The following is a 26179-nucleotide window of genomic DNA, read 5'->3' on the forward strand; positions in this document are numbered from 1 at the left end:
TTCTGCGCTCATCTAAAGGCTGGCTGTAAGGTGGAAACTACGGGCTTGTGGTGAAGGCTACGTTTCCCATGGAAATCAAACACATTTGGAAGTCTCCGGGCCGCCATTTACGAAAGCCTGCAAGTAAGTATGGAAAACTTTCGTGTTTTGCTCACTAAAAAAAGTTAGAAGTAAGAGAATCAACACAACTTGAAGAATCTACGTATTGTGAAGTAGTGAGCGAGGTGTACTTTATGGGGCTCCTGATACAGATCTCATGAATAAAGCCGGAGAATACATTGTCTTAAGTTTGTTCCTCTTACGCTGTTTTCATGTATGAAGCTGCATGATTAGCTTACTTCCAAACGTTAGCAGTGCAGGTGGAATAGTATAGCTGGCAATATAAGGGTAGTCCTATTATGGCGCGATATAACACTTCGTAAGAACGGATTGGGATGGCGCGTATTTACTAGTATTAACGATGGCAATCGCATGCAGTTCTACCACAACATGCCGTCATGGCATCTTCTTGAAATAACAATTCACCGTAAGAGCGCGAACAGAGTCCAGACATGCATTTCGGAAACATCCTTACCAGAAAAGCCGCTCGTACATCGCGAATATGCTTGGTAAGTAAAAAAAGTTAAAAAAAATATTTCCATGACGTCTTAAATCATGACGCCACGAGTTTAGTTGACTGTCTAACAGTAAATATCCGCTGCATTGTATTCTCTTACGACCAAAAATGAACATCGAAATTTTCAAGAACTTATGGAGACTTACATTGGCTGAAATAAAAAAAGAAATTGCTGGCTCTCCTGTAATCGAGAGTAGAGTGAGTGAGTACGAACTTTATTGAGGTCCTGAGGAGAAAGAATTAAAGCAGGGCCGGAGGCCCCGCTAATCAATCCGGTGGCTCCACCCAGGTCGAGATGTAAGCATGAAATGACTATCATATGGCGTGTTTTGCTGCCCTCAACCGCGTTTCTTGCTGCAACTTTCCAAAGCGCTCAACCTATGTAGCCACTTTTCAAGCGAAGCTTGTCTTGCCTCACAAGTGTCGGCACCGTTGTAGGTTGACCGCCAAAAACCTGTCTTGAGCTGGTGAAACACGTGAGGCGCACGCCCGTAGCACGTGACGGGAGCACCCAATGAGGATAAGGGCAAGGGAAGGAAAGGGTTTGGCGTGCGTTACGTGGGGTCGCCTTTGGTTGCACGCTACTCGGGAAACGGGCGGGAAGGCCCGCGTTGTTCGGTCGGCGGCGGAACAGGCTGTTTTCGACGAGAAACGCCGTCAACGTTGCCGGGCTCAGGCTGACGCTCACCATGCGGATTCTGCGTTAAAGGCAGCCCACGCCCAGGCTCGGTTACAGCGGCAGGAAGCGGATACCACGTTTTATGCCCCTCTTACCAAAGCCCAACGTCAACGAAAGGCAGCGAACCCCGAGGCCAGGGAACGCGACACCCAATTTTGAGGCTACGACAAGCTTCGTGTGCCTCCGTGTTCCCGGTAGAGGAAGGTTCTTAAATTTCTTGTCGCACCGAAGTCCTCTGCTGCAAATTTGCGGCCTTAGGTCCTCTGTATCGGCGTTTTGAACGTCGCTGTTGGAAATGACACATAAAACTTCAGCGTACTAGAAGGCACAGATTGAGTGATATTGTAAAAAAAAAAAAAAACATTACGAAGAACTTGAAAGCAATGTTTTTTGTAACTTGTTTGGAGAGTAATTTGCCTTAGGTCCTCTGTATCGGCGTTTTGAACGTCGCTGTTGGAAATGACACATAAAACTTCAGCGTACTGGAAGGTACAGATTGAGTGATATTGTAAAAAAAAACATTATGAAGAACTTGAAAGCAATGTTTTTTGTAACTTGTTTGGAGAGTAATTAGCGTATGCAACGCACCTGTAAAAATGGTTGGTGGCAAGAGATTGAATTTTCTTAAGTTTTGACTGGTTGCCAGGATGATCTGGTTTTGTTCTCGGCACATCTTTTCATACGTGTCATCAGCCTGGACACTACGCATTGCGCCGTGGTTGTTTACGTGAAGCCGCCATGGACAAACCATAGCCCGCGCAACGGCCAACGAAAGCCCAGTGCTTTCTCTTCAATGTACCCGTTTCGACGCCGGTTGACGTCATCATTGACTCCGTCGAAGAAGTTGTAGGTGCCGTAGGATTGCAGTATCTGCAACATCACGGCGGCAACAAGTTCTTGGTAGCTGTCCGCTCCCCGGCTCAAGCAGCCAAGATGGCGATGAAAGGCTGTCTGCTGTTCGCCAACAAGGTCGTACCGCTGGACCGCATGAGCACTCCAGTGGTTTATGTGACAGTGTATGCGACGGTGACGACACCCCGTGTCAGTGGCGACGTCCTGACTGCTGCACTTGCAATGTATTTGAAGTGCCGATGCATTTCCGACGCTGTTTTCAAGTACAGGGGTGCTATGCAGGATGCCCCGAGTTTGGCGAAACTCGGGATCTTCACGAGCTCTGGCGACGCCCCAAGATGAAAGAACTAATGGTAACAAGACAAAGTTTGTCCGTCGGCACACCTCCAGTTTCATTGGTTTATCTAGATTCACTCTGGGTGGCCATCATCCCTTGGGCGTTGCCATATGGGCGGTCGACAAACTGGGGCTCACGTGATCATACGGTCGGTGCATGGTCGTGCATTCTTTCACTTGTTTGTCGTTCCACCGAGTGCATTAGAGGCACAAGCAAGTTATCAAATAAATGCATTTAGTACAATGATATTAGTCACATTACCGTAGGGTATAGGTGTTTTAAAGTTTACAAGTTGTACACTGAATGTGTATTAGACTAATTTGTAGTTTAATCGTTTCGCGTTATACCACGAGGGCACGCTCGCCCTCCTCTTTCTTCCTCTGGATTGGATTGGCGCGGCTCGCTACGTGCTTGCGCTAGCATTTCCGAGCACAGATTGGTGTGCGCTTGGTTTTCGCACTGGGCTTTGAACAGATCGCTCGTTGCTCTTTCTCTTTCCTCTGGATTTAATTGGTGCGGCTCGCTACGTGCTTGCGCTCCCATTTCCGAGCACAGATTGGTGTGCGCCTGATTTTTACACTGGGCTTTCAACAGATCGCTCGTTGCTCGCGCTAAAGTAAGGCTTCGAGACGAAGGGAGCGTCGGCTAGCGCAGAAGTGGTTTGCCGCGCGCTTACCGTGTAAGCACTCAGGAATGTCGGAAAACACTCATGCAAGGATAAAAAAACTACGCTTTATTTTCTTTTACATTGTGACGCACCTTCATACTGGCTAGCGCCGAGCGATGGCTTCTAACAACCGCAGGAAAGAGTCTTTATACTGGGTAGCCCGAGCGATCCGTGGCTTCTAACAAACGCAAGAAAGGGTCTTTGCAGCGCACGTGGCCGTTGAGTGCCACCACATTCATCCCAGGTGGGACTCCAGCATCAGTGCAGTTACTCTGTACCCACTGCTGACGAGGTGGCGCTTCACTTTTTGACAATAACTTTCTATTTTTTGCGTGTGAACGCCCGTGTTGGTTTCGACAAAGTGCACGCTGTGGTTAACTGTCTCCCAATGCAGATTGAGGCATAGCCCCGTTAGCATCCACTAAATTTGGGATACAGTTGTATGCGGCCAATTCGTCACTATGAATAATGGTCCCCGGTTGAACATTGGCTGCAATAATGGCGCCTAGCGTCGCCGCCTTTCGTCGGTCGACCTCGAAAAGTAGCAGCACCCCTCAGGTCGCGCAGACCATGCCAAAGACCCATGGGCCACCATCTTTAACACCACCGTAAATTTGGCGGCTCGGCGGAACGCTGTCGCCCGTCATTAGGCGGCCTCGATTGCACTTTTGCTCGCCGCGAAGAAGGCACTCGTCAATTTGCGCTGTCTTCCCGGGGCCACCGAGTGGAGCTCGCGCCAGCAGCTCGTCCCTCGCGACCTTACGGGGGTAGCTCCTCCAGTCGGCGATGGCGTGCTCCGATAGAGGAAACAAGTCTACGGTCTCTTTCAACATCCATATGTCTACGCTTTTGCTCACGCAGTACGTGAGCCAAATCATTTGCCGCCTGGAGAGGTGGTCGTTCGGACGGCCGAGGCGGTCCGTGTTGGCGCAGTAACTTCCTTCGCCTCTCTGCCCGTGCCGTGCAGCGGTACCGTGTACCTGCCACAACTGATTTCGGCACCTGTTGCACCGGAAGGCAGCCCGGCGTCCATTCTGAGTCTTCCAATATAATGTGACTACTTCGCCTGCTCAGGTTGGTTGGTCCTGGTTGAACCCCAGGTGCTCGCAGATGCTCCAGTACGCCGATGACGACGCCGGACCTGGCCTGGGGCTGGGGCGCGGTGGACGAGCTTGCTTGAAACAGGAGAGAGCCGAAGCGATCGCACGAACTATTCCTCCGCAGCCTAGTCACACCAGTCTACGCTGGGAAAGCATAATTTGCCCGCCACCCTATCTCCGCAGACGACGGCCTTCGCCTAACTCGTCACACAGCCAGCGCACTCACGTTTTGCAAAGGCAAAAATGACGCTGAAACTTTACGTCGGACATGTAGGTGAACGGGGCCAGATGGTCATATTGACGCTTGCTGCCGCTGGATGCGATTACACAGGCTGCTGCTGCCGCCACCATGTTCCCGAGTTCAACTCGAGGGGGGTTTCGCGATGTACGAGTTTGGCCCGAGTTCGCGTGTCAATCAAAACCACACGTCACGCCCCGCGCGAGGCATGTAACTCTTGTGCGCGCGCCCGCCACGGTTGGGCCACGCCCAACTTATTTTCCGGCAACAGCGACGTGGTGCGGAACTGAGAGGCATCAACAATCTTGACCGCCGACAGAAAATACGCACAGCACACTGTCATCGGTGATGCACTGTAACTGAGAACCACTATCAAAAACAAAGCGGCGACTTTCGCTGGCTCATGCATCTATCTTCTTAGGCTGTGATGGCCCCACAACATGGTTCATTGTCTGCATTGTAGCGACGTAGCGCACAGCAAATAATTATCGGAACGACACTGTAGCTGCTTGCAAGGCGTCGATGCACCCTGGTGGATGACGATGCTGAGCAGTGCGTAGTGTTTTCCAACGGAAAGGTATCGCAGCTGTTGTTTGAGATGGCTGCTCTGTCATCGGTGGTGTATCGGATCTGCAGTGTCGCAAACACGGTCAGCGCCGAGAAACGCTCGCTTTTTAAAACCCAGTGCGATGGCATTTCTTCATCACAAGCACGGCACACTAAATAGTTGCAACCCCTTCCTGCGTTCGAAGTTTAATTTCCTAACTGCACACAGGAGCCATCACCCGCCAAAATACGATTGCTGCGCTGTCGTTACTATATCTATCTGCGATCGCTGTTAGCTCAGCAGCAGAGGCAATCGGCAAGCACATTGGAGAGAACAACACACTCAAATTCTGCGTATACATGCGAACGGAGGCACATTCACTGGGCAAGCTATGACAAGCGATGAATTGTGTCACTGGGCAGCGCGCTCTTCTTTGCAATGCATCGCTGAGGCTTCCCGGTCGCAGATAAACGGGCGCATTTTCACTGTGCTGCGTCACTACGGACCCTAGAATACCGCACAGCCATTTTGCAGTGACAACCGTTGCTCCTGTCGTTTCAGTTGGTAAAGCGGCGGCCTTAATAGCCGCCTAAGTGAAGCACCTGCGGTGAACAACCATGCCGTAGCGCTGCGTTGCCATTCCCCTAATAGTCAGGAAATGGAAAGATCATTGTCATGACTGACTTTATCAAGGATTAGATTGCCTCGATGCGCGCGGGCATCAAGGCACCCTATCAAGGATTAAAGTCCCTATATAATAAAAGTACCGCCATCCTTTGACAAATGCCGCTTCGCTCTCTCCTGTGTTATCCTGTATCTCCTATTGGACGATGATAGCGCGCGCTTTTCACTTCTTTATATTTTCTTTTTTTCCGCCTCAGAGCCATGTTGAAAGTCCTCTGCGCAGCAGCAGTCGCAGGCGGCGGCGGCGGCGGCGGCGGCGCGCGGCTGGCCTGAAAGCTTCAACGTGGACTTTCTAGCTGCGCCACCGTCGACTTGGCTTTCGCAAGCAAAAAGTAAAGAAAAAGCAAGCGCTTTAGGAGAGGAGGCGGCAGAGGAAAGAGTAGATGGCGGTACTTTTCTTATATAGTGACTTTAATGAAGGATAGCACTGCAGTGCCCCTGGTGACTGCTCACCGTATGAACTCCCTCGTGCGTGCGACGCTCTAAAATGTATCCGCTTGTAAGCTTTCGCCTCACTGTCGCCACTCGCGGCAAAAAAGTGCAAAATTTAATAATTCGCTCGATCTCTGTTTGTTATCAAACATTTATGGCATTCCAAACGAAAAACAGATAGTTCAAGAAATAAAGTGTTTCTTATTTTATTTGTTGTATTTGAACGTAATCGATTGAGGGAAAGTGTAGGCGCAACAATGCACCGCATGTGCCCTGTTCGCAATCGACGGAGGATAGAAAGATAATGCTCGAAAGAGGAGGCACGCCCTTTACGCGCCCTAGAAAGGCGTGGCAAGTGGCTCACGGCAAGTGTGCAGATAGACAGCGGTACAGTCATGGTATTGCTAAATGGTGATAATACGTTGATAACAATACGCAGCGCTGGCGCGTTTTGCTGCGCAGTCTTCTGTGCTTAAAGCACGGAATCACTGTACCGCGCAGGGTGCGCTCATGTTGTCATACGCGGCTTTATCTCGGCATTTCTTTTTGCCTGCTGTTCTTGCACGTTCCTTGCTATCTCCGTTCACTGACTGCCATCGAGAAAACTCGGGTGAAACTCGTGCGAACGAGAAACTCGGCGCATCCTGCATAGCACTCCAGGACGGACATCGGCAATGGCAGCCGACTGGTCAAGCTCCCGAGATGGTAAAACCACCACCGAATTTCATCATGGTGACTGGCTTTCTGGTAATGCTGGAATGCAAAATAATGAAGAGAGTGTGCTCCAAGTGCGACGCAGACGGTCATTTCGGGGCCTCCTGCACGTCATCTCGATGCGCCCGATGTGCTATTTTCGACCATGCCACTGCAACGTGCAATGCGCCATGTAGACGTTGCGAGGGCAAGGACGCCAGTGTTGACTGCGTGCAACCACGTTCGTATGCAGCTGCAGTAGCACCAGCAAAGCCCGCCTAACCACCTCTGGAGGACAGCACACCATAAGGAACAACACAGGCGCAAGCCATCGATCAACGAGGAGAAGAAGAAAGTGCACCAGAAGTGCCGACGCCAGCGTCCCCTGATGCCGGCGACGCAGCGTCTTCTCCCTCTACTGACGAGAGCAACGAGACGCTACCTGGCACAATTCCGTCCTCGGCGGCGGAAGATGACGAAGAGCCTGCGTTAGGTTAGGACGCAAGAGCCTGCGTTGGACAGTGAGATCATCTTCTTACATGCCAGCAACACCAAATGCTGGTGAGGACGCAGATGGACGCCATCTCGGCATCTCCAGCGTCTTGGCCCGTCCATCGAGGATCCCGCCGGTTGTAAAAACAAGGACAGCGCTTGCGAGTAGCACCAGTGCAGCGGTGAATGAGAGACGCACACGCTCACAAACGGCGTCTGAAGACGCCAAGAGAATTTTGTCTTCAGAGAGTTCCACGTCATCAGAACCAACGGCGACACCCTCCAAGAAATAACCACGAAAATGCCACGAGACACCATTACCATGGACATTGTCTCCGATTCAGGGAAGTACTAACGATGGCACCTTACACCGCTACTGCTGCCCGTAATGGCTGCTTTTCCTCTACGCCCCATTATGAAGCTGACGCAGCGTTCACGAAATTATTGGCGCAGACATCGCGTTCCCGACCCTGTGCGAGCCTCTGCAATCTTGGTATTTTAGGATACAGCTTGCTTCCGATTAACCTGTGTGAGGAACATGAGCAGTGCCCATTTCGAGTTCGCTGCTGTGATACTCCTATGCTCTTTTTCTTTTTTTGCTTTGCTGGGTTCTGGCTGTTGCAAAAATGTAGGACGCCGATTCAGTGCGCAACTTATTTGTGGTAAGCCATTTGACTTAGGCTATTTTGTACGCAACTAACTCATTCTCAATGTATTTGAACATAATCGCACTTAACGCAGAGGGATTTCGTAGCTCAAATAAATAGATAGAAGTAATTCATTGTGCCCACGAGAAAGAAGTCGACCTCCTCCTTCTTGATGTGTGTAACTTAAGAAACGAGCAGGAAGTTAAAAGTTTTGTCACGAATTTTCTGTAAACGCATATTTTTCATATAACCCTGGACGATGGCGCGGTGTAGGAGTTTGCTTCTACACGGAAGTCACAGCCTATTTGATTTAGAAGGTCATGTGATAGCTTTTGATTTCTTCGGGGCGAGAGGAAAGTTTGGGAATTGAATGTCTATCGGCCATGTAACTATGTACTCGACCCTATGCGCGAATCACGATGGGCTAGGCAAAACGGTTCCAATGCGCATGCAGCTGAATTATCTCGTATAGTGAAATAATACGATTTATCAGATGCCTGGGTACCCATGCATGGTGGAAATTTTGGGGCCACATGGCAGCAAAGACAATCGAAATGTTGTGTAGTTCGAATGTATTTCCCCCCGAATTAACATCGAAAATTGTGCAGTGGAGCATCCTCGATCTTCCTGCAGACGCAGGACACATTTCAGGTCATTGAGCTTTCGCTGTCATGCTGAAACCTCGGAGGGAGGCCAGGTGAACGCATTGATATTTGGAAACTGGAAATTGCTTCTTTGCGTGACCAGGTGACCCTAACCGAACTCAAAGCAGCCAGAGCTTTATCAGTAAGCGATTATGAATGCATCATCAAAGCATGGGATACTTTAAAAGAAAGGTGGAGGTCGGCATGCATAGGAGCTAACAGGACACGCAAAAGAACAGACACTGAGAAGCTTTGTGAGTGCGTGAGAAGGATTACAATAGTACGAGAGGGTGGCTCCCAATCACAGCTAATGTACCAGTACCTAGATCACCAGCCTGAACGATACCACAGCCTGATGAGCCGGTACTCTCGTAGCCAGAACTTCATCAGTAAGCGATTATGAATGCATCATCAAAGCGTGGGATACTTCAAAGGAAAGGTGGAGGTCGGCATGCATAGGAGCTTCATGCTCCTTTTCGGATGGCGTGGATGATGAACAGGCCAATTTCTGAACCTGAGGTACTGCGGCTGGCTCGTACATCCTGCAAGAGGCAAAATCGCAGCTATTTTATTGAAAAGGTTATAATAGAAGTTGGCACAGAGAGCGGTGCCAGACGTGATAGCGACAGAATATTTTGGAACTGGTTCTCAGACGCATTCTCATCGGAAAATATTTACAATGCCCCCCGTTTAGGTGAAGACATGATTTTTGCAATAATCTACCCGAAGTGGCATGCACAGAAGGCACGAATTTATTTTCTCCAACAAATCTGAAAGACGTTTTTGATGTTATCCGATCTATGAACAGCGGATCAACATCCGGTATAGATGGCTTACCAGTCGAATTTTACCGGTACTGCTGCCCTAAAGTAAGCACTGCCTTGTTCATCATCATCATAATCATCATCATCATCATCATCATCATCACTATCATCATCCTATTTTATGTCCATTGCAGGACGAAGGCCTCTCCCTGCGATCTCCAATTACCCCTGTCTTGCGCTAGCGTATTCCAACTTGCGCCTGCAAATTTCCTAACTTCATCATCCCATCTGGTTTTCTGCCGACCTCGACTGCGCTTCCCTTCTCTTGGTATCCATTCTGTAACCCTAATGGTCCACCGGTTATCCATCCTACGCATTACATGACCTGCCCAGCTCCATTTCTTCCGCTTAATGTCAACTAGAATATCGGCTATCCCCGTTTGTTCTCTGATCCACACCGCACCGGTCCAAGTTAAGGACCGCACAAAGAGTGATGGAACGAAAAATCTTAGGAGTAACGTTAAAGGGACACTAAAGAGAAACAGGAAGTTCAGCTGGAATAAAAGAGGGACCTTCAGGAATGCATGCAGTTTTTGTTGGGTGCAAAAATATGAGTTATTAGCGGAGAAATTCGTAAACAAAGACCAAATATCTCTTCCTCAATTTCTCTCACCCCAGATTTGGCGCTGAAGCAGTGTCGTCACATATTTCATTGCTCTCGGCGAATCAGAATGCGCCATGATACGTCACCGCTTGCGTAAACGGGCGAGGCACTGGATGCATCATGGCTGCATGCATGGTCGCTGCGTTCGCGTTCGCCGCGATGGATACCGTTGCTGCAGCTAAACCTTGCAAGGAAGAGCTCGCCAGGGAAGCAGGACTGCATTTCAGCAATATTCAGGGAAACGGAGCGCGAAATGATTCTCCGTGCTCGAGCGGTAGGTGTTTCCGCGTGCGATGGCGGTGAGCCGCCGGCCGCGCCGGCGGAGAGCTTCGTTTTCGTCGACGGAAGGCGAAGCGTCCGGTCCGCCAGGCGACGATGTTCCCGACAGAACAAGCGTAGAAAGTTGCGCACGTACTCGGTATGGTTATTTCGTGGCTTTATTTAATGACATTCAGCCCTCACCGAGCCGCCAGTTTGCTGCTGCAGGGGCACCGGAAGGGGGTTTGATGAAGACCGCATTGAGGGAACAGCTGCTCGAGAAAGGACTGGCCTCTGGGGCACGCCAAGATACTTTTCGAGGGCAGGATTATACACATAATCCGAGGGCGAGAAATGCAGAGAGCACACCATCGGTTTCTCTGGCTCTTTTGCCGTTTTATCATCGGCAGAGCACTGAGCCATTGCGAACGCCGGGGAGCCGGGGCTCACCGCGCGACACCACGTGAAAGGACACAATCGAGTCAACACTGCCGCTGCTCCTGAGCAAGCACCTTGGGCCATTTATACAGCCCTGAACACTACACACACGAGGCATTTTCTGGCTGTTTCCCGCGAAGTCAACGTTTTTTGAGCCAGGAAACACGCAACCAAACACCGTAGAGCGGAACAGGCGCGCGCGACGATGCATTGACCAATAACGAAACTACGAAACTATCACGACCGGATGTATCGCCATGCCATTTTTTCTTATTTATTTAATTTTGTGCTAAACTTGTACTTCCTCGCTTGAAACGGTTTAAAAAGTTGGCAAATGCTGTTTATGTACGTTTAAGGTGTATTTCATTTTGCGTTTTATTAACAGCGATAAATCGCTATCGACCAATCGCGACCGGTCTGCATTTGTAATCTCCGACGTCAGAACGTGTAGTGCGGGAAATTCGAAGGGGCGTCAGCACCTATCCTTCAGTTTTTCGCTATTTTCTCGCCTATTAAACATCGGTTTGCAGTAAGAATGGTATGGCTGTGATCGTGAAAGGATAATCTACCATTTAAGCTCAACTTCCGGTTTCTCTTTAGTGTCCCTTTAAGAGACTGCCTTGGTATCTCTTCGTAACTGAACTACCAATACAGCTTTCTGTTGCTCAATACGTGCTACATAATAGTGTTTTTCTGAGCGTGAAAGAAGCCCGGAAATGCACGCAATGTGCCTCAAGCGGCAAGTCGCGCGGCAATTCTGCGTGCATTCGCGGGCTTCTTTCACACTCGGAAAAACGCATTTATGTAGCACATATTGAGCAACAGAGAGCTGTATGAGGAGTTTTTCATGTAGCTCTACAACTTTCTCATTGACACTTTGATAATTAGGATAGTACTTCTCGAGTTAGATAAATAATTACAGGTACCTAATTAAATCTCAGTAACGAAAAAAATTACTGGCGGCTACTCCACTGTACTGGAAACAATACGCACTAGGTTTGCTTCGCGTAACGGCGTTCCTGTTTTTTTTTTAAATTGTGCTGCATGATAGCTGGGACACCCTGTGTTATTCACCTGTTAGAAAAAAATAAACTATTTCTCAGTCAGCACTCGCATCGTCTACTTCGGGTAGCGCTACCCACCCCTAAGAGCATATTCAGTTATCAACTCGCCCAGCTTGCTATGTTAATTCAGTAATGAAAAGTTGCGTTTCTTCGAATTTATTGCTACAGCCGAATCGACAGATTCACGCCCAAATTTTAACAAAGTTCTTCAAAGAAATGATATTCTATCTGATCTAACATTCTGATGAAGGAGCAAACAACATGCAGGCTAAAGAACGAGTCACTTAAACTGTTTTGTCTGTTTTTTGTTAATGTTCTTTCTTTTGTTAATTTTCTTCAGGCTATACGTGCAGCAGATTGAATGCAGCAAGCAATTTATTAAAGACTGCACGGATGGTGTGCCGAAGGCCGCTGCATTATTGGGCCTAGAAGCATTCTTGGAGAACCATGAGGCCATCTGCACCATCGGTACTAAGCCGTATGAGGGTAAGGAAGCGTACTTATGCAACATCGGCATCGCCCTGTCCAAACTCAAGCGCACGGTTCGCAGTTTTACTAGCCTCATTTACAGAATAGCACGTAGAAGAGACGGAATGACGGAGACATACACTATGAAATTAGTACAGGCCTTCGTCATAACCAGAATCACTTACGCTCTTCCTTTCCAATCCGCCCGACAAACTGACATCGACCAAATAAATCGACTACTCCGGATTGCTTGCAAGGCGGCACTCGGCCTGCCCGAAAACACGAGCGCTGACCGTCTTAGCGAGCTAGGCATGATGAACACATACGAAGAACTCGCCCCGGCCACACTCATGGCCCAGCGCGAAAGACTAAACGCAACGCCCCAGGGGCGCTCCCTGTTAACATGACTACGATACCCCCTAACGCCACATTTCTACGGAGACGAGACCACACTTATGCCACCAGATCTATGAGCAAGAACCAATGTGAACCCCATCCCACGTCACATGAACTCTCACTTCCACGTGAAACGCCGACAAGCCCGAGCAGTCATCCTGCGCAAAAGGCAGGAGGACGCAGACACATACTTTACTGACCCGGGTTTATACCCCGGAGGTGAGACAGCGACTCCTACTTATGTGGCTGTCGCGACAAACCGGGGGAGACCGATCGTAGCAGCGTCCGTACGCACGACTTCAAGCGCCATGGCGGAATCCGCGGCCATAGTCCTAGCCATCCGAGACGCTGAGGCCAAGAGTCAGTCGGCTTATATACTCACAGACTAGCAAAACGCCTGCCGGCTCTTCCTTCGGGGAGTTCTACCGGCCGGGGTCCTTCGCATACTAGGACCAAGCCTCCAAATGGACCACGGGATAACCTAGTGTCCCGCACGCACCGGAGTGGAAGGCAACAATCGGGGGGATCGTCTGGCTCGAGGTATAACAGGCCGAGCCGCGATACATACCGCTCGAACGGACGCCTCTCCGACACCCGGCAGCACACCGAGAGACATACTTGAGGCACAACGACTAGGAAGACGAACCAAAGCTCCATCTCACCCCAAGCTCAACAGGCGACAGGCGAGGGACTGGCGCCGAATACAGACAAACACCTACCCACACTTACATAGACTCCACAAAATATTTCATAACAAACACAGCGACAGATGTCCATGGTGTGACTCCACCCCGACACTTGAACACATCACTTACCAATGCACGCAGCGTCCGGCAGACGCCGTCTCGCCGCTACTTAACGATGCACTTAGCAATTGGTCGTGGGAGGCGCGACTCTCTGAACTGGACTTGGGAAGCCAACTGGCGACCCTCGACCAGATCCGGCGCGCCGCAATAGCCAGTGGGGCCCTGGAAGAGAGGCTCCACCCACAGTAACCAAGCACGATCTTTATTTAAATAAAGTTGTTCCTCTATCAGGATATTGCGGGACGGCAACGTGGGCGCACAACACATCTATTAATGTGCTACTAATGATATGCCTTTCCACACGGGTATAGAACTCTAGTTAACTATTACGTAGTCGAGTTGACGCTGGTCGTCGCAGTCCAAACACGGCTGGTAAAATGTCCTACTGTCGATTTGACGCGCCAGACGTCAACACTTGTCCTGGAAGCCGCTTTTTCTTCTCGGCGCAACTGCTTCCCATGCATAGAAGTCATTCGTGCCTTTCTAGCTGATTCTATATACATATATACAAGGGGGCGGGTAAAGCGCATCTCACACTTCAGTGCCCACAAGTATACGGCCCATGTATTGCCTATAGACATACGAAAGAATATGTCGCATCCCTATTGACATTTACTTATGCTTTCCCATAACATGTGCGATACTATCTACGATGGTGGATTAACAGTGCGAATCAGCAAACCCATAGGTTATTTAAGGACGGTACATAGGTCAGCAAGTGTTTATGCCACTGTTTCAAGTGTCTAACTCATGGGATTTTAAATACGAATAACTTTTTTTATATGATGAGGCAGTAAGTTTTTGACGATGCTTCCGTGGCAACTGCCACCATAAACTATGAATGCCTGATGGATACAAAAATATCTGCTCCAGTGCTGTCTTATGTGGCTGAAACCTGCGCGTTAACAAAGAGCGGTCGAGGGAACCTATGGGCCATTCAGCGAGCTATCATAAAGGAAATATAGGCTACGATTAAAAAGTATAAATATGGCCCCGCAGATTAGAGACAACACATGCTTTGAAAATCTTTTTCTCTTACAAAAAGATTACATAATTATTTAGTCAGGTTACGTAATTGGGCTAACATTTAGTCCCCGGTGCATTTGCAAAAAAGATAAAGTAGAATGCTAGGAAAGCAAAGAAAAAACAAATGGGACTTGAACGACTGCCTTATGTACGACATATTTAATGAAAGTCTTGAATTCTACATAACAAAACTACGATCTGATTTGAGGCATGCCGTAATCATAAAGTGTAGATTTATTTTGACCATCTAGGGTTATTGAAGGAGTGCGTAAAAATAGGTAAACGAGCGTTTTTGTATTCCGATGATATTGCAATGCGGCTGCAGCGGCCACCAACGACCTTGGGCTTAGCCATTGTCACTAGAATAGCGTAACGTCACTAGACTTCTTGCTCGTTTTTCAAGTAGCGACATCCATTCAGTCGGCCGCCATTGTCTTCCTAAATACCATGCGACCGTCAACGACCGCTGCTATCAACGCCGCTCGCAGCAGCGTACGGGTGAACGGCGTTAGGAAAAACATGGCTGCTGGAATGAGCGCCGCCCAATGAGATTCGTCGGCGGTACTTCAAAGCTTGTCGCTACTTAAAGAAAGCAAAAAAAAATATCTAGGGACTTTAGAATAGCACGGACTTTAGAATAGCACGGTGGGTCATGCTTTGTGTTCCAACATCCTTGGCTCCTTTTTGCGCAGCCACTGGGTTCTCAGAATTCACCCACTCACCCAGTTCCATATGCTTGTAAAGTAGGGCGCTGCACGCCTTAAGTGGTATAATGTTATTACCAAATTAGAAGCGACATTACGAGTACGGATTCCGAAGGGCAAGAGTAAATGAGCGTCATTTAGGGAAGCATTTATCTGCGTAGACACACTGTGACAAAAAATTGATATATGAACCTCCCGAGGTGAAATGGCAGCCGCCACCACCACCTATGTATTCACGCGCTACGTGTAAACTCGAGGGCATTGAATAATGGTCGTATATTTGCATGAACGCAAGCTACGCTAGAATTCATGAAGACCTCAGTCTTGTTGAAGTGCAACGACATAGGTGCGTAAGTTTCTCCAAGTTCACCGTGTTCGCTGCTTCAAAAAGAAAGAAAAAAAAAAATAAGTCTGTTTGAACGCGTTGGAAACCTAGCCACTAGACTTATGCACAGCGAACCAATAGCCCGCTAGATTGATCGATGAACGTGCTATCGTCAAACAACAATGGCGTGAGTAAATGGCTTTGATTTCTTGTGTATGACACTGGTTTTAATTATATCAAGAATGCCTTTCTTTCATTCTTTATTGTGTTATTTTTTCTGTGTTTTGTTGCTTCACGGTGTTTTGACCATCGTGACCCTAGTGGCAGTGCATAAAGACGTGATATCCTAGCTAGTACTACGTACAAATATTCTACAGGTTTTTTTTTTTTGTTTTTGCTAAGCAATCACCTACGTCAAGCACGTTCATTATCGGTTATTACACCACCCTTGAACCTGGTTTGTTTTAAGCACACACCGTAATTAGATACATCAAAGCTGGGTGAACAGCACCTCCAAAGTGACATTAGAAACTAATATTCAGCAATTAATATTCAGGAACATGTCAATTGTCACATTGTCAGAGAAGACGGTCGCTTCCCTATGTGGCATATTAACCCATGTCGTACTGCATGTGGCCTTCCCCACTTTTTATCCCTTCTCAAAACACATGGCCTTTCCATGCCACTGATATTTCAGATATCATTTTATCGCTTTAAGCGAGTTTCATAACGTTGTGCATAATTCAATACTGATATTGCATGCCAACGCATTTGACAAACGACGTAGTGGATAAACCGTTATACTTACGACAATCTAGGGTTGCTGAATGTGGACCCCAAATACGCTGCGGTAGCGCTTTCTGCGGCCAGATGAGGTTCCCGAAAGTAAAGTACGGCGAGCATTTGGAATCTTACCTACAGATTTCTGACATTCTCGCTTCTTTTTTCTTCATTAGGTCTACTAGAAAAAAATGAAAAAAAAAGACCAGCCATGTTGGACTTACACATCGTAAGTCCAACTCTCTAAGAAAAGCTCTATCCTAGTAGGCTTATGTTCTCCCCAAACAGTATCCTGTGGGTATTTGCTTTTTCTAGCGCTTCGGACTGGGTATACTTTCAGGTAACGAACCGCCTGGGCACTATATAAGCGTGACAGAGCACTAGTTCCGGGAGATTAGCGAGTGCAGAGATCTCAACCGAGGATATCCATGGAAAGCAGTTTGTTTGGGGAAAAACACGCTCCAAAGGGTGTAAACCTTATTACAGTAATATTAATTTTGTTTTATGCACATGTTCTAGATGTTTTAAATTTAGCTTACTTCATTTCTACTTTTAAAAATGTGCTACCTCAAAGGGCAAAATTTCTTCCCCCCAAACTTCTCCCAAGTTAACATTTGGTCCGCCCACAATGCCGCCTGCCACGTCAAGCACTGCGCTGTGTTCCAAGAAGGTGCTGCACAAAGAGAAAAATACTTGGAGGCGACTCGCTAAATTGTTATGTACCTTCGAATTGCTGTATATTTCTGGTGACACTTTGCATATTTCATTTCACTTTTTCACGATTGTTACTCTTGTATCACCATCTTTCAACACGCACTTTCGTAGGACATGCTTTATGTATAGATACATAAATACGGAGAGAGAATACAATCTTGCGTGGCACCTTCAGTACCTTATTTTTGATACTTATTGTGCAACCAACATGCGACTAAGCAAGCGCTTCTTGGCCCGTGTTAAGGTTCTTTAGTATAATGATGAGCGTTTGAGAAACTCCCCTTTTCTATGATCTACCAAGAACTGAGTCAAATGCTTTATTATAGAGGATGAAACAAAAATACACAAGTAATTGGTATTATTTACAAGTTTTCGTCGTTCATCCCATGTTAGTGATGTGGTCGTTTTTTTAACCCTTTTTTGAACCTGCTTGCTTAATCGTCACCTCTTTGTCTATGTATGTCTATCTATAAAGTCTTCTCTCTTGATTTGAGTTTTTTGCATATGTGAGATATTAAGGCAATGGTTGGACATTTTCTAGCATGTTTTTATGTAATCGAATAGAAACTGATCCGTTCCAGTGTCATGGCCATTTTGATGTCGTCAATATTTGTTTCCACAATTTAGCGACGACTTTTGTTGATTATCATCTACTGTCCTTAACAATTACAATAAGGATGTTGTCTAGACCACTTGGTTTCCCGGCACGTAGGTTCTGTAAAACCCCTACAAGTCATCTTATGAAATTGCAGGAGTCCAGGCTTATATTCGGTATCAGCAGAAGACTGTTTCTCGATATCAGATTTCCTGGACAGATTTCCTATGCATTCGTTTTATCTTTTCGTTGTGTCTCCCACCATCGTTAGATGCTTTCCCTGCGACCACATTATTTTGAGGTTGAAAAGCACCAGTAATTACTTTATCTTTGACGAAAGGGTCTCTTGTTCTGTCTTTCGTATTGTTTTGCTACATTTGTTTACATTGTACGCGTAAGTGCTCTTGTTTATTCTTCTCTGTCTTTGAAATTTGGCAATTGTCGTTCTTGTGTATGCTGTTTCACCAATCGCTTTGTCTAACCTGCTTTTTGGCAGTTTTTTTTTCCTTGTAAGTTATACGAAGGTATTTTTCGGCTCCTTAAGTAAGAATATTTTTGATACCGCTCGAAGCCACTACCGCAACCCTGGCCTAGTGGTAGAACGCCCGCATCGGCTGCCGGAGGCTGTGGGTTCGATTCCCACCGCCGCCGGGCACCCACTGGTTCAAAAGGGTACAAGCGTACCCCGGCCTGGCGTTCGGCTTCCTTCAGGGGTGATACGCTTGGGAAAGGAGCCTGCGCCCTGAATTCCCGTCGAAACCAACGTGAGCACGGAAAATGAAAGGGCTGTTACCCTGTCAAAATAGGTTTAAATCTTTAAATCGATCGCTGACAGCTACATGACATTCGGAAAATTTGCAATCTAGGTTGTAATTACTTGATACATATTTCTGTATAAAATATTATAGTCTAATATGTACGTCTGCGATTAGCAGGTGACGGTCTGGCCCACAATCAGCACGATCGAGGCAGCGTTTTACACCTAATTACGTAGTTTCTACATGTGTTACTTGCGAAGTATTTATCCAATGTGAATTCTACACTGACCAGATATCGTGGTCCCTGTGTATAGGCTGCATTTGTGCTACTTTAAGAAAGTGTTACATTTAACGAGATCGTTCGAAAGCCAAAATTGACAACGCGATTGCATTGTTGATTCCGGTGTCCCAAACCCAACTTGCCTGCATTGCCTGGCGCTTCCTCATTGCCAAATTTTGCTTTGAAATCACCTAAAATATACTCATGCTGAATCCTTCTTGGTGCTGGCTCTGCAACATCTTGCAGTTGGCTATAAAATTCTTCCATTGACTGTTCATGAGCTTCTGAAGTTGCAGCTTAAACATTAATTACGGTATAATTTCTGTTAAGACTTTTTGTCTTGAATGGGTTATAGCTTAGTAAAAAATGCTGCATGAATTCTTTTATTTGTATCGCCGCCCGAGTACGAAATTCTGGAGTGTTAAAGAACCCCGTGCCTGTTCATTTCGATGAGAGTGGCTATGCGGGCCTGTTGGTTCTTCATCTTGTAACTATAGAGTTTTAGCGTGGCTAGGTAAAAGAACACGAGACGGCACAAAAAAATGTGTGCCTTCTTGTGTGGAAAAGCGCTGCGTGCATGTAGTTTTTTCTGGCTTCACATGTCCAAGATATTTAATTCAGCTCTAATCGCACCAACAGAAATGTTCGTTTTTACCGTGTCTTGGTTCCCTATTTCTAACTTTTTTAACATATGCTTCTAGCGTTCCAAATACCTGTCTTCAGGCTCTTATATTACCGAGCTTTTCTTTTGGAACTGGAAAGTTCAGCCACAGGACTTCTCGGAGGCTTTCATCCAGAAACGTCATAGCGCATACTCCTACTTGATACAACTCTCAGCGCTTCCACACAAACACATGAGTTGCCTTCAGACCTGGATGACTCATCCACGAGCAACACAACTTACTTCACTACTTTCCATCTCATGGTGCTTTCTTGGCTGTAGATAAGAGAGTAGTTTGCAATTACTTCTTACATTGCGGTATCACAGCGACTAAAGCAACGTCTGCAAGTGTCCGGACACCAGATCAACCAATTTTACCCATCGTCACCTGGTGTCACTACTGACTACAGTGCTACTTGCATTCAGGACATATTCAATTGAGTCTGTTCCTATCGTTTGTTCAACAGAGGAGGTCATGCCAGTAGTTGTACTACTATTGGCATAACACTGAGTGGCGGCACGCAAGCTCTTCCATCGTTTCAAGATAGCAACACCTGCAGAAGAGACCCGCATCGTAAGATCGGCAATATAGAAATGGCTGCATGGAGCGGCGAGCTTTCTCAATAACATATAATCCATAATTTAAAACGATGCCCTGAGATATAACAGTTATGTGATTATATGAACAGGTAAGCGCACACTGTGAATAAGATCAGCAAAAGGCTCCGCTCATTCTCATGCCTTGCCTGATATGCTCACTATACTCTTCTTTTTGTGCTAATATCGCATGAAAGGGCTACTAATGCAACGAAAAATACAGTCAGGTGGTACACAGTCTTATGAAAAGTTCACTACATACGTGACACATTTATGTAAAAAAGCTTTCTTGCTAATAGCGCCTAATGGAAGAAATCACAAACCACGATAAGGCTACAAAGACGACCGGAAGCTACCACCAGTTACGATAAGTTTTCACCCTTCAACTATAACTTTTATTGCGATAGCAACTACATGGACACTTCAGGCGTAATTCTACCGTTGTCGGCGCCGTTGGAATCGCCGTGACGCCCCATATAAAGTCCAAGTGCGATAACATAGTGGCCACGCGCCGTATGCTGCGGGTGCGAGTGAAAGCGCTCCGGAGTGAGGCGAGAATGGTGAATCGACCTCGCCCGCCCATTGGAGGAAGGCAGAGAGGAAGCGCGCCGTCTGCCATTATGCGCAAGGCACCACTAGAACGCCCCTGGGAGCGTTCCACTCCGGCGGCGGCAGTGTATGGTGCAGCTGCGATGGGGACAGAGTCTTGGTGGGCCGATTGCTGATTGTTTCTTATGCGCTGTGTTCTCGTCGCTTAGTTTGCGTTGAAGCGAGGCGCTGCACGAAGGTCAATTCATTCGCTGCTGCATGCTGCCATGCTTCGTCACGCCGGCGTTTGGCCATGGAGTGTCAGCGGTCATCGGCTGGGATGTGTTCATGTTTGCCTGTGTGCGTTTGACACCATGCTTGTTAGTTGGGGTGGTAAGCGAATGTTTACAAGTTTACACGGCTGATAAAACAGCTGTGCTTCATGTAACTGTCTAATAATTTGCTGCCGTATTTGATGCTTTCCTTTTCGGGCTAAACTGAGAATTTTTTGCAAGGCCTGTAAAATTGAGTACACTGACACAGCGAAAACTTCTCTTTGCGTATTCGGAACCAATACGTATAGTTCCTCGTTCACCATGCAGCGGTCACAGTGTCGTGGTGAGTCTACAACGTAGCAAGTGGAGGTAAGTCGGACAAGGTAATGTCGTTGTGGTTTACAGTTATAGGTGTCAACTGTAGTAGTAGTGATTTGAACGGAGTCGTGATTCTTCGAAGCGTTATATGACTGATTGTCAGAAGAACATGACAACAAAGCTGGCGAACACAGAAGCATGTCGCGAACGACCGACGCCTTCGAAGACGTCAGTGTGCGGATGAAGCAATAGATCATTGCCGCTGAACAAAGCGCTAAATAGTGCGAACCAAAGAGAAGCGTTCGCCGGCAATAAATTTGTCAGTTTCTTAGGGGCAATATCGCAAGGTGGTTGTGCAGTGCGGGAGACAGTGGCGTCCTTCATGCTGTGGTGGTGACATAGCTTGGCTGTTGTATAGACAGGAGTTGCAGCTGAATCCAAGTGGGCGTAATTAAGCCGCTGAATGTTGCAGCTCGCAAGGTGTCCATGGTCAAAGCTTGTCAAAATGAACACACGAAATTTATTGAGAATAAATATATCGGTTCAGTCGTGGATCGCGAAGTGCAACCGCAAGACACTTTCATTGAGCGAACGCTAATAGTGCGCCCACGGTGTCTTTGTCGTGTCCGTCGCTACAGCCGACATGGCTGTAGATAGAGGCGTGCTACATGTAGGTAGATTGTATAGCCAATATACGTCTGTTGATTGTGTTGAACCTGGTCGTATAGAAGTCGCATATTTAGGTTTATAAAACTGCACATAAGAATTATTTGCGTGTCCTTGCAAGTAGCTTTCATAATTGCTGTAGCAAGAAAAACAGCACAAAGTTTATATCTTAATTTAATTTTGATATACCACGCAATATATATTCGATAATATCCAGCAGTTATACTAAATAAAGCATCGGCGCAGAGTCGGCAGAAGAAAAACGTAAAGGATATTTAGCCAAGCATGTTGTAGCGTCGGCGCTCACGCATGTACGCAGTTTGCCTAACTTTAGTAGGACTATACATAATCTTTCATATCTATGTCCGGCTTCCTCTCACGGTCTACAGCCTACCAGAAGGCGGTCGGCTGCATTACTTACGTCGGCGTGAAGATCAATGCCTGCATGAATGGGATCCGCAGCGGTCTGCAGAAGGCCGTTGTCAAGGCGCCTAACCAGGACATCCTCCACTACGCATGCTGGTCAGTACGAGTTATGCAAGCCGGCCATGGGTGCAAGGGTTGTGCTGTAATGTAGTGTACTTCAGGCCAGAAAAGGTTTAAAAAATATGGCAACACAACAAAAACTATTATTTCGAGCACATCCACTGTTATGTCGTAAGACATGCGCCGGACGAGCCGCGGAGATAATAAGAGACCACAATGCTCGACATAATCTGCATGCCTTCCTGGGAAAGAACAAAATGTCCGCTATACATTCAGACACTTGCTACTGCTCCGACACAGTTGCTTTAGCACGGACCAACGCGAACTTCCTTATTAAAATACATGTAAGACGGAGAATCAATTTCTGAACCAACCACCGAAATGAGTTGAGTGAAATGTGCAATCTTCCGCAGGTAACATATCTTTAATTTACAGCATAAGTACAAGGCAACGTTAGGTTTGCCGAGAACAGGCATATGTAATAAAGAATTCACGCAAGGTGTTAATAAAAACGTGATTTTCACAAAAAAATGATATAACCCTTAGGCATACGAATGTTTCTAACTGACCTAAGCGGAAGAAAACGATGTATAATTTCACAACATACGTAAAACTGTTTCACGGTTTACGTGAATTTCCAGCAAGCCTATTAAAAAGTTATTTCTAAATCAAGAGCGGTCTATACAATAATTTTTCCGAGACGAACTTTTAAAAGCGGTAATAATTTCATTACTGATTGACAGAGTTGTAAACTTATTCACCACGTTAGCTGAGTGACCCACTAAGTGTCATTGATTTTCATTGATGCTGAAATAAAATGATTGATTGATTGATTGATTGATTAAGTAGTTATGTCTTTCGACTGCTCAGCATGAGGATTTGGGCTTTTATTTCAGACAACGGTGGTGGGCACTTGCATAGCAATTAAACCTGATGACATTTCACTACAAGGACTTACGCGCACGAGGAAGCAAGCTGAGGTGAAATAAATTAATCTGCAGTGATTTGAACGGAGTCCTGATTCTTCGAAGCGTTATTGTAAAAAGCCTCATTGTAAAGGTACAGCGTTCCTCATAATACGCGTGGGACCAGTTTCAAAAGTTCATCTCAAACCTAGGAATTTTAAATTTTGACCCTGCGGATACATGTCGAACCTCACTGCAATGCAGCAGCGTAACCAAATGTGCAGCATTTTTAGAAATCGTAATTTAACAACCCGCTCGAATTTCAAGAACGTTTAGTTAGCAACGTCCAGAGCGCACGTTCTTCTAATGACATGCGCATTTGCGGTACTTACCCTTAACTTTCCTGCGGTGTTATAGAAATGTTTTGTTCGTGACCAATATTCTGCCATGTCGCAGCAAAAATCGTTACGATCAAATGTCGTAAATACGCATATTAATAAAAGGGCGCACCCCCTCGACGTTGCTAACCGAGTTGTTGAAATTCGGGCAGCTTTCTGAGCTATCACTTGTTTGAAACTGCTGCCCACTGAGCGGCAGTGGTATACTGCGGCAAAGTTCGACAGAAAGCCGAAGAAGCGACGCTCAAAATCCTTCGACATGCCTACAATGTATTTTCTTCGAGTGGTAAGCGTTATGTTCGTGGCCTTGTTTTTTTTATTTACGGCAGTTTACGTAAAAAATTGCGCAATAACAAAAAGCGACTTCACGCGAGTGCTACCGGATATTGTTTAGGCGGACTACGAAAAACGCGTCGTCAAGTTCCACGCAGCGGTGCCGGGACAAACAATTTCTCGCTTCTCATGAATATAAATATCGGAGCTCTCAATTTGAAACTACGTGTTAAGTAATGGGCCTTTCATTTCACTCGTAACAGAACAGTTATACTGATACCCATGACTGTCATCTTTTTCCACACCTCTCCAGCTCGTACGGTGATCTGGTTGACTGCCTCGAGCCGGCGCTGACGCCTTGCGAGGAGGCCGGTGGCAAGGAGTTCACGCTCAAGTGGATGGACCTTGTGTTCGGGGAGGCCCTGAATCTGGTGTGTGGAAACTACAAAAGGGGATCCGAGGCCTGCAAAACTCTGCCGAAGCTGCCAGCGCTGGGTCCGAAAGATCGCAAGCTCGAGGGCTACATCGAACTCATCATTGAGACTGCTACCGCATTCGGCCGCCGAAGTTAGCACGTGGCTCGCTGTGGGTCCCGCTCCTGCTTTCTTCAGGGACTAGCAGTCTAGTCGGATCGATAAGATGGTGGTTGTCACGGTGCCTAACTTCCACCCAGAATAAAAAAAATACCAGATTTAGTACTTATAAAATACACGACACGCTTGTGCGAAGTTACAGAATCGCAGAAACCCAAGCCTTTTTCCCCCCCCCCGAGAAATCGTAGTGCATAAGAAAATTTGATGCCTGTAATGAAGCCACATAGACTTTTAAAAATCTCTCATGGGACCTATGTTACGGTCCCCAGTTCTCGCCAACTTAAACTCGGTGACCATTTTTGTTCATTGCGGACAACGAGTAAACAAAAGTGTAACGCTTGTATTGGAGTGTCTTGTGGTGCAATACTTATTGTCTCACACAGTCCTATATTAGACCATTGGCAGGAATTACGAGACTACTGTCTTGCTTGTCGTGCTTGCCCCGCGAGAAAAGGAAAGGATGTAAAAGAAGTAGTCGAGGTCGTGATAAAACTCGCACCACGTCTATCTCATTCTATCTCATTGGACAGGAGGACAACTACACCAAAAATTGAGGGCATATGACAAAACACACGCAGGCTAAGCTACAAGTACTACGATTTACGTCGATACTCTAATCCAGCGGTTCGAAACACCTCACGGCACGGTGGCCGAGAAACGAAGGGTCACCCGTTTGCGAGGTGACGACGTCACGAATTAGACCACGCCTCGTGGTGCGACGGTGAGGCAAAGATGGCACTTGACGGTCTGGAGACGACCGCGCAGCAGTGAGCCTGCATTCGAGCCGCACTTGTCGTACAGGAATGGTCATCTGGTCCGAGACAGCCTGCGCGCGAGCACCAGTGCTCGGCGCGAATGCGGTCATAACCCAGGCCACGATCGCTGCTGTGTTGAACCGCTGACAGGTGAGACGGCTATGCCGCGATCGCCAATTCCCTCCACAAAGGGTTGCAAAGCACACCACGCTACGTGCCAGGCTGCAGTAGTCGTGCTGGCGAAGCGTTTTCTCAGCCGGTTGGGCGATTCCTTGACGGTGGACGGTTGTGATTGACGGTTGGGCGGCAGCTCCCCGGCTAGCCGCGTTCCCTGGAGCCATGATTGACGGCATCCGACCGCTCGGCCTGCTGTCTTCCGTCTGCTGTGTAGAATGGGAGAGCCTCTTACGCGTGTAATAGAAGCGACAATGGTGCGAGCGAATAGGCTCACACCATTATCGCCTATTATCACTAACCTAAACTCTATTTTTCCGTAGTTATCCACCTGATAAAAGAGTACAAAAGGTATGTCCGACAACCGAGCGCTAGACGAATGTTTGGTTAACCTACGAGGTTTATTCCCATTCCCCCCTGCGCAATAAAAGAATGTATTAATGCGTAAATGTTTGTATTTATCTGAATTCTTCTGTTAGTGTAGTTTCATCTCTAGATACATATATCTCTACACGGAATGGTACAGACAGTACCATATACATAAACATTTCCTACGGCATGTGCCTACCTATATAAGCATAATAAAACAAGTGAAAGGTTTTGACCAATGAAAATGCACCTACGTTACCTGGCCGGGGCAGGGGCCGCTAACGACTCCGCGACGCGGTGCCGCAGTGATCGGTGGCGTTGCACATTTTTGTAACATTATTTTACGCGCTTTCTACGTAGCGCCTCAATCTGTCTACTAATTATTAGAAGGACCTACCCTTCCGACGCAGTAGTTGTATACACAATCGATAAAATTGTTTAGGGGTCGCTTTAGGGTGCCGAGAGTACGGAGTAGTACAGTACTTTTTTCAAAAAGCATCCCAGAAAAAAAAC

The 26179-nt window shown here is 47.0% G+C and overlaps 1 protein-coding gene across 1 annotated transcript; it reads left to right on the plus strand.

Moving 5' to 3' along the window:
* The first annotated feature begins 3 nt into the window (after positions 1-3).
* LOC119459021 (uncharacterized) lies at positions 4-25719 on the plus strand. The gene is made up of 3 exons (XM_037720869.2): positions 4-123; positions 22103-22235; positions 24089-25719. Exons 1-3 carry the CDS (start codon positions 69-71, stop codon positions 24345-24347), a joined length of 447 nt encoding a protein of 148 aa, XP_037576797.2. The 5' UTR covers positions 4-68; the 3' UTR covers positions 24348-25719.
* Positions 25720-26179: the final 460 nt, after the last annotated feature.

This window comes from Dermacentor silvarum, chromosome 7 (assembly GCF_013339745.2).
Source record: "Dermacentor silvarum isolate Dsil-2018 chromosome 7, BIME_Dsil_1.4, whole genome shotgun sequence".
NCBI classification, from domain to species: domain Eukaryota; kingdom Metazoa; phylum Arthropoda; class Arachnida; order Ixodida; family Ixodidae; genus Dermacentor; species Dermacentor silvarum.